The following is a 9,286-nucleotide window of genomic DNA, read 5'->3' as shown; positions in this document are numbered from 1 at the left end:
TCAGAAAGTCAAAATATTAATAACAGCTCTAGTCATTCTGGTTTCAAATTTCCTTGATGAAATGCTACAAATACACTCAATTCTTTGGGCACACACTGCATCTTTTAGTCGTGTCACTGGGTCCAGGAAGGGTTTTTGTTTTTTTGGCAATATTGGGAATTAAACCCAGAAGTACTCTACCATTGAGCTACATTCCCAGTCTTTTGGTTTTTTGAGAAAGGACTTGGCTGAGTCCAGAGGCTGGCCTTGAACTTGTGATCCTCCTGCCTCAGGGGAATACAAGAAGGTGCCACCAGGCCTAGCACAAGGATTATATTTAATATCCTAGGTTTTGAAGCAAGGATTACTATCTAAATTCATTCTTGCCAGGCATGGTGGTGTATTGATGTATACCTGTAATCCCAGTAACTCAGGAGACTGAGGCAGGAGGATTGCAAGATTGAGACAAGTCTCACAACTTTTAGGGAGGTCCTAAACAACTTAGTGAGACCCTGTCTTAAATAAAGTGGTCAAGCACCCTGGGATTGAATCCCCCATACCAAAACAAACAAACAAAAAGGTTCATCATTCCTTTATGTGAAATGATATTTAAAAGTGGATATTTAAAAGCACTGGTACTACATAATTCTAATAGAAATTATCTGATTAATTATTACATTAAGCCTTTTAGAAAGAAAAAAAAGGCAAAGGTCAGTCTACCATTAGGTTGATTAACTTTACATCTGCATACTGGTTAGTGAAGTTATGGCAAGTTCAATAATCTATCTAAAAGTGTTGCCGGGAACAGTGGCACACACACACCTATAATCCCAGCGATTTGGGTTGCTGAGGCAGTGGGATCTTAAGTTCAAGGCCAGACTCAATAATATACCAGGACCCTGACTCAAATCAAAAAAATAAAATGGACTGCAGATGTAGCTCAGTGGTATACTGCTCCCAGGTTAATCTCCAGTACTAAAAAGTTGATGAAGTTTCTTCAATACCTTTATTTCAAAGATTACCAATAATGACACAGCAAAACAATGACCCTCTAAAGCCTTAGTTCTTTCTTACTGTGGCCTGGTCATTTTAGGTCCTTCTTCCTCTTCAAGAACACTGGGGAAGAAGTTGGTGACTCATCTAGTAACTATCCCCAATTCCATCTGTACCCACAACCATAACATAAATTGAGCATGTCAATCTATTTCTCCTAATCTTATCAGATTAGTTTTGGAAATTAGGGGACATAAGAGAGGAATTTTTGTTTGTGGGTTTTTTTTGTTTTGTTTTTTGGTACTGGGTATCGAACCCAGGAACACTTTATCATTGAACCATATAATCTAGCTCTTTTCATGTTTTGAGGTAGGGTCTCGCTAAGTTGCTGAGGCTGGCCTTTAACTTGCGATCCTCCTGCTTCAGCTTCCCAAGTCACTGGGATTACAAGCATGAAACACTGCACTGGGCAAGGCAGAGGTTCTTGTTTTATTTTTTTGTTTGTTTGTTTTGGTACTGGGGCAAAGATTTGTAGTATTTTATGGGTCTAGGCTGTCTTTGAGAATTTGATAAAAGACTTTGGTCTCTCTGATATTTACAAAATTAAGAATTTCAGAGGAAAAGCGAGAGAACTGTCAGGCAAAGGATAAGAAAAATTTCACGTTATAACTTCATTCAATCCTCATAACTCTGAAAGCACTGTTTTGCAGATAGACTGAAATTACCTCTACACAAGTAAATGGATTGAATTGAAATTCAGATCTGATTACTATTCCACACTGCTCATAAAAAAGAAATAAAACAAATATGCATACTTAATACTGACAAGGAGTTTCAGGAGCCAACTATGGTCTGATACAATTAAGGATTATAAGACTATAAAAGTCACACAATCCAACCTTCATTTTAATGGGACTTCACCTTTCTACCAAGGTTGGTATTTCAGAGGTATTTTAAAGGACAGACACTATAGCCAGACTGTTTGAATTCCAGCTTCCACAATCTGACCTTGAGGCTTGGCTTAATCATTTAACCTTCCAACTCCTTAGTCTCCTGATCTACAAAATGGAGATTATAACTGCCACCTCTTAAGATTTGCGGTGCAAATTAAATGAAGTAATGTATGCAACCCACATTGTTTAGCAATGTGACAGACATAAAAAAAAAAATGTTACTCATCATCCCATTCCACAGTCACAAGTCCTATACTCCAAACTCCACCACTGCAATCCCACGTACCCAACTTTAATTCTGGATCTTGAATAACCATGCTATTTGAAACCATGTGCATTGTGAAGGGGTGAAAAAGGCCTCTCATCATATTCTGGGCTTTTGAAATATAAACTTTTAATCATTCCATTTACTAAGAACATAGTCAAGTCCTAGAACAAATTTTGAGTGATTAGGAACAGGTTATTTGTTCTGCTTTTTTCAGTGCTAGAGATCATCTTGTCCAAGTCCTGGTCCTTGCAAATGCAAGGCAAGTACTCTAAAGCTGAAGCATACCCCCAGCCCTGTCGTGTTTTTTAAAAACACTGGTATTGGGTGGGATCCCTCAAACCAGTGCATTTGGGTCCCATTTCTATTTTCCACTAGTTCAACAATTTTAATAGATATAGTTCATAATTGAGACTTCTGGCTCGAGTGTAAGAAAAGTGGCGATACCAAAAGAAACTGAAAAGAATGGCCCAGAGTACACATCTTCCTTCTGGAGCTGGAGTCAAGTATGTTTCTAGAAGGGCAATTACACTGCAGTAAAAAAGCTAGGTTTAGAGCCTGTTATGTTCCAGCTATTCCATAGGCTGAGGCAGCTCACTTGGGCCCAGAGGAGACTAAGCTACACAATGAGGCCATCTCAAAATAAACAACAAAACACCCAGGTTCGACTTTACCAGAAGGATTTTTTCCCCCACAAATAACATCTCTGAGCTGTTATTTTCCGAGTCTCATTTTTCTGCTAATATGATAATGAATAAAATATATCTCAAAAATCGTTTTGATGCTTAAAAACAAAAGAAAGCACTCTGCTTTATAAAAAAAAAAAATTAACTTCTGAGGAGGTAGGGTGAGGCTAAGTCTCAGACTCCATGGTCAAGATAAAAACAAGAAGAATCAAATAAGAGAAGGCTCTTCCTCCATACGTTTGAATCTGTCCCTAGGTTTTACTGGCTTTGACAAGGGCAAGATGTCCTCAATCCTCAGATGGCCTTTCTCACTTGGTATGGAGAACTTCCAGACCAATTTTTAGTACTAAAAATTCTGCGGAACAATCTTTAAAAATTCTGTAACTGATCTGTGCTTATTTATCTAGGATACAAAAATGCCAGCTGCCCTGCCTGTCTGAAAGGACACATGTAAAGCACTCAAGGCACTCAGGCAGCCTGGAAGGGGAAGGCCCCGATGCCGGCCTCCATGCACAACTTAAAATTCTAGGCATTGTTCAGCGGCTCGGTTACGTTTTCAAGGACTCTGCGGGGTCTGTCGTTTAATTTTTGATAAAAGCCAGGCAGTGAAGACATTACCTCATCTTACTGAAAATAAAAAAGCTCCGGAAATCTAAATCAAGGACACAGGGCTACCGGAACCTAGAATTGCTAACGCCTAACTCACCTACAAAGAAAAAATACGCGACCTTTAAAATATTTCATAAATAACTGAGAAACGTGCGCCAGTGGGGGAGGGCCTGAGCCCAGAAGCCCGACGTGTTCTGGCGGGAGGAGGGGCCCGGGCTCCGCGCTCAGACGCGGGATCCTGCCCTGGGTGTGCCGAGGAACAGCACCGGAGGCGAGATACGGCGGAGGCCGGGCGGCGCGCCCTAACCCCAAGTGGAGGCGTCCCTGAGCAAGTTACCCTAGAGGCGCCCTGAGGCCGAATGGCCGCCTCGGACACTCAGGATTCGCCCTAGCCCAAAGCCATGGCAGCTAGAAGTGTGGGTGCAAGGAATCGGGGTGCGGGTGCCCAGTAGACCGTCTAGAATACCGCGGTGGGGGATGGGGAAGGAGAAATGAGGACTCGTTGGGGGAGGGGAGCAACAACCTTCGCGGCCATTTTGTCCTCGCTCCACTTCCGTCTTCTCTTCCCGGCCTCCCGACCCCGGACCCCTCCCTTCAGACCCTGCGTTCATCCTGACCCTGTTCCGTGCGGGAAGACCGAGGCTGGCTATGCCACCATTGGTTGGTTCCAAGTGTCCCCGCCCCTCTTCCGCCTTCTCCTTCCGCCCCCTCCCTCCCGCGCTGGTAGCGGGCGCATGCGTCGCGGCGGACGTTCCCCTCCCCCGCCTGGAGTGACGGAAGACTCCCGCGCGCGGGCTCTCTTGGCCCCACCCTCCCTTTCCCCGGGGCCGTTCGGAGAGCGGGGGCGAGCATGAAAGTTCCAGAACGCTGCGGTGGTGCGTCATCGCGCGGTGGGGTGGGATGGGGGCGGGTGGGGGCGAGGCCTGAGGAGCGAATACGGGTTCATCATTGGAGCTTAGAGAGGCAGCCAAGCCCTCATTGGCTGAGGCGACTGTGATGAGCAGCGGTCGGGGCGGGCCCCTTCTGGAAGGTTCTGAGACAGGGTATAAGAGACAGGGTGGCGGGCGGAAACCGGTCTCATTGAACGCGGTGGCAGCTTTTGAGGTTTGCGTGGTTTCTTCGCAAGTAGATTCCGGGCCTACACATACGGTAAGGCCTTTGCCCTGTTAGTCCTTGGGGGTTACCGGGGAAGCGTGCAGCCCCGGCCGAGCAGGCTTGCTGCCAGGGCCCTCCAGGGCAGCTCCCTGGGGCTTGCGGGCGGCGAGTAGCGATCGGGCGGGGCAGCTCTTTCTCCAGAAGTGGTGGCAGCATCCTTGAGTCGCGGGTAGCAGGTTAGGGAAACGGATGTAAATCTGTCGAGCCACCCCAACCCGGGGCGGGGGCAGCAGGGCGGCGCCCCTTTTGCCGCGGGGGCTAAACACGACCGCGTGGCGGGGGAGGGGCGCCGCATCCGCTGTCGGTGCCGGGAACGGGAGCCAGGTCTAGGCCTTGGCTCCTTGCTTTTCTCTTGTTCCGTTTTTTAAGCCGCCCTTGGCAAGCACCCAGAATGGAGGTTCTTAGGGTAGTGGGAAGAGTAGGGCTATTCTAACTCCAGGAGTCGGGGATTTTGGCAGCCGGATTTCCTTTCGGGGCTGAGACCACGTGTTCAGCGACGTCGCAGACCTTCGGGGCAGATGGTTCCTTCAGGCAGGGCGGGCTTTGGTAGGGTTGGCACAGCAACCTACTCTGCAGCATTACTGCTCTGATCTCGCGTGGTAAAGCAGAGCTAAGTATAATCTGAGTTGTCATAGCTATTCTTAGGGGGTCTAAAGAGGTTATATAGCTCAAATGCTTAACTGGATTTTCAAAGCACGTGTTTAATTTTCTTTCCAGGAACCATGTCTAAGGGACCTGCAGTCGGCATTGATCTTGGCACCACCTACTCTTGTGTGGGTGTATTCCAACATGGAAAAGTGGAGATAATTGCCAATGATCAGGGGAACCGAACCACCCCAAGCTATGTCGCCTTCACCGACACTGAACGATTGATCGGTGATGCTGCAAAAAATCAGGTTGCAATGAACCCCACCAATACAGTTTTTGGTAAGCCATTAATTTTAAATGTAATGACAAATTTAAGAAGGGAGGCCCTTTGAGGAACTCGGGTTTATTAAATGAGACCCGGAGCCCTGTGAAGTAGGAAAATATTTTTCTTCAGTTAGAATTCAGTGTACTTGATGTTAGGTGATCCTTCAGTTTTAGGGTAAATCTGGTGCATTTTTGCCTCTCACATGGGAGGTGGATCTATTTACCGCTGAGATTTGGCATTCAAGAAAGTATGGGTTTTTTGGTGTGTTGCTGGAAATTGGGCCTTTGCACTTAAGGATCTACTCTGAGAGGTACACCCCTAGTCTGGGTCTGGGTTTTTGTTGGAATGTGGAATGCTGTAAAATGCGTGGTTTTTCCCACAGATGCCAAACGTCTGATAGGACGTAGATTTGATGATGCAGTTGTCCAGTCTGATATGAAGCACTGGCCCTTTATGGTGGTGAATGATGCAGGCAGGCCCAAAGTTCAAGTAGAATACAAGGGAGAGACAAAAAGTTTCTATCCGGAGGAGGTGTCTTCCATGGTTCTGACAAAAATGAAGGAAATTGCAGAGGCCTACCTTGGGAAGGTGAGATTTTTGGCTAAGCAGGAATTTTTACCATCTGTCAACTGGGAAAGATTTCTTTCCAACTTCAGTTTGCATGTTAGATTTAATAATTTGGTTATGGGTCAAAATAATACATAAACTGTACTGTAACTTTACATTAATTTGGGTTTTGTTACTTTATTACTAGACTGTTACCAATGCTGTGGTCACAGTGCCAGCATATTTCAATGACTCTCAGCGTCAGGCAACCAAAGATGCCGGAACCATTGCTGGTCTCAATGTGCTTAGGATAATCAATGAGCCAACTGCCGCTGCTATTGCCTATGGTTTAGACAAAAAGGTTTGTATCTTTTTTTTTTAAGGTTTGTATATTTGAGTGTAAAGGTGGTTTGTTAATGTGGACTGTCAGGAGGAATTTACATATAAGCTTATTTTTTTAATGGCAGGTTGGAGCTGAAAGAAACGTGCTGATTTTTGATTTAGGAGGTGGCACTTTCGATGTGTCAATCCTCACGATCGAGGATGGAATCTTTGAGGTCAAATCCACAGCTGGAGACACCCACTTAGGTGGAGAAGACTTTGACAACCGTATGGTCAATCATTTTATCGCTGAGTTCAAGCGCAAGCATAAGAAGGACATCAGTGAGAACAAAAGAGCTGTCCGACGTCTCCGTACTGCATGTGAAAGAGCTAAGCGTACACTCTCTTCCAGCACTCAGGCCAGTATTGAGATTGATTCTCTCTATGAAGGAATCGACTTCTATACCTCCATTACCCGGGCTCGATTTGAAGAGTTGAATGCTGACCTGTTCCGTGGCACCCTTGATCCTGTGGAAAAAGCTCTTAGAGATGCCAAACTAGACAAGTCACAGATTCATGATATTGTACTGGTGGGTGGTTCTACTCGTATCCCCAAGATTCAGAAGCTTCTGCAGGACTTCTTCAATGGAAAAGAACTGAATAAGAGCATCAACCCTGATGAGGCTGTTGCTTACGGTGCAGGTAATCCCTACTTTCACCCACAGGCACCATTTTAGAGACCCAAACTGATTCGCTGTGATGATGGAGTCCAAAACCATTCGTAGTTTCCACCAGAAATTTTGTGTTGGCTAGTTCCTTCCTTGGATGTCTGAGTGAATAAGATGGGTTAGTGAGGTGATTCAAGTTGCTTTGTTTTTTGTTTTGTTTTTTTTTTTTTTTTTTTTAATTCTTACCTTTTCTTTTATTTAGCTGTCCAGGCAGCCATTTTATCTGGAGATAAATCTGAAAATGTTCAAGATTTGCTGCTCTTGGATGTCACTCCTCTGTCCCTTGGTATTGAAACTGCTGGTGGAGTCATGACTGTACTCATCAAGCGTAATACCACCATTCCTACCAAGCAGACACAGACCTTCACAACCTACTCTGACAACCAGCCTGGTGTGCTCATTCAGGTACACTTTTTTTTACACTTAGAGCAGTTACATAAAACTGGGAAAGTCTTCTGCTGTGATGATGGATTCTAAAACCATTCGTAGTTTCCACCAGAAATTTTGTGTTGGCTAGTTCCTTCCTTGGATGTCTGAGCGACAAGTCTTTCCTAGTTGAGCTTTCGTAGCATAGAAACCTTAAGTTTTTATTAGTGACTAATTTGTTACTCTTTATCCCTAGGTATATGAAGGTGAGCGTGCCATGACCAAGGATAACAACCTGCTTGGCAAGTTTGAACTTACAGGCATACCTCCTGCACCCCGTGGTGTTCCTCAGATTGAAGTCACTTTTGATATTGATGCCAATGGCATCCTCAATGTCTCTGCTGTGGACAAGAGTACAGGAAAAGAGAACAAGATTACCATCACTAATGACAAAGGTTAGTCTGGGTGAATAAGCCTCTCCTGTCTGGTCTTGACTATACAAATGGTTGTGTTCCATTTGAAGTCCCCACTGTAGGCATCTAGCATAAAATTTAAGTTGTAGACTGTAACAGGGACCTCTGATCAAGATCATGTAACTTTACAGGTCGTTTGAGCAAGGAAGACATTGAGCGCATGGTCCAGGAAGCTGAGAAGTACAAAGCTGAAGACGAAAAGCAGAGGGATAAGGTGTCATCTAAGAACTCACTTGAGTCCTATGCATTCAACATGAAAGCAACTGTTGAAGATGAGAAGCTGCAAGGCAAGATTAATGATGAGGACAAACAGAAGATTCTTGACAAATGTAATGAAATCATCAACTGGCTGGATAAGAATCAGGTTGGTACTTTTCTGCTAATCAGTGGAGGAAATGAAGAGACTGGGTTGGTGTAATGTAATGGTCACAGTGATGAAAGGTCCAGACATTCGCAGTTTCCACCAGAATTTTACATGTTGGCAGTTTACCTTCCTTGGATGTCTGAGTGACCCAAGACTTAAGTTCATAGTTAAGACCTAGTATTGGGTGGGTTTTATTCTGACTAGCCCTAGGCTCCATGAGTATATTGTTGTGTTAGTTAACTAAACTATTGGAAGAACTCTTGGTGATTATTTTTTTCCTCCCCTCAGACCGCAGAGAAAGAAGAATTTGAACATCAGCAGAAAGAGCTGGAGAAAGTCTGCAATCCCATCATTACCAAGCTGTACCAGAGTGCAGGAGGCATGCCAGGAGGAATGCCTGGGGGCTTCCCTGGTGGGGGAGCTCCTCCCTCTGGTGGTGCTTCCTCTGGGCCCACCATTGAAGAGGTTGACTAAGCCAGCCCAACAATAGAAGTAGCATTGTTCCACAGTAAAAAATGGAAGGGCCCAAATTTGTAGCAAATTCTGTGGCAGTTTTAAGGTTGCTGCTATAGTAAATTACTGGGCATTCTCAATACTTGAATATGGAACATGTACACAGGGAAAGGAAATAACATTGCACTTTATAAACACTGTATTGTAAGTGGAAAATGCAATGTCTTAAATAAAACTGTATTTAAAATTGGCATCATATAGTTGTCTCCAAGTAGCTGCTGGTAAGGCCTTGCAAGTAGTGTGTTTAGTTTTCTCCCCCCCCCCCCCCAAGTGATGACACATAAGTCACACCAGTGTTGTATGGGTGGAATTTTTATTCATCTACCTGAGTCATAAGGGCTAGGAAGTGCCTAGCCTTGCAGAATTGCCTGTGACATTGGGTAACAATAACTGAATTCATTGCTTATCTTAAAAAGCTCCAT

At 44.6% G+C, this 9,286-nt stretch overlaps 1 protein-coding gene across 1 annotated transcript; it reads left to right on the top strand.

Annotated features, from left to right (window-relative positions):
* Positions 1-4,593: 4,593 nt before the first annotated feature.
* On the top strand, positions 4,594-9,060 carry HSPA8 (heat shock protein family A (Hsp70) member 8). The gene is made up of 9 exons (XM_079105778.1): positions 4,594-4,634; positions 5,358-5,567; positions 5,936-6,141; positions 6,308-6,460; positions 6,567-7,122; positions 7,351-7,553; positions 7,771-7,969; positions 8,119-8,351; positions 8,640-9,060. The coding sequence occupies exons 2-9, from the start codon at positions 5,363-5,365 to the stop codon at positions 8,823-8,825; spliced, it is 1,941 nt and encodes a 646-aa protein (XP_078961904.1). The 5' UTR covers positions 4,594-4,634; positions 5,358-5,362; the 3' UTR covers positions 8,826-9,060.
* Positions 9,061-9,286: the final 226 nt, after the last annotated feature.

Source organism: Sciurus vulgaris, assembly GCF_902686455.1.
Source record: "Sciurus vulgaris genome assembly, chromosome: 11".
NCBI classification, from domain to species: domain Eukaryota; kingdom Metazoa; phylum Chordata; class Mammalia; order Rodentia; family Sciuridae; genus Sciurus; species Sciurus vulgaris.
This window is presented reverse-complemented; position numbering and strand designations above follow the sequence as displayed.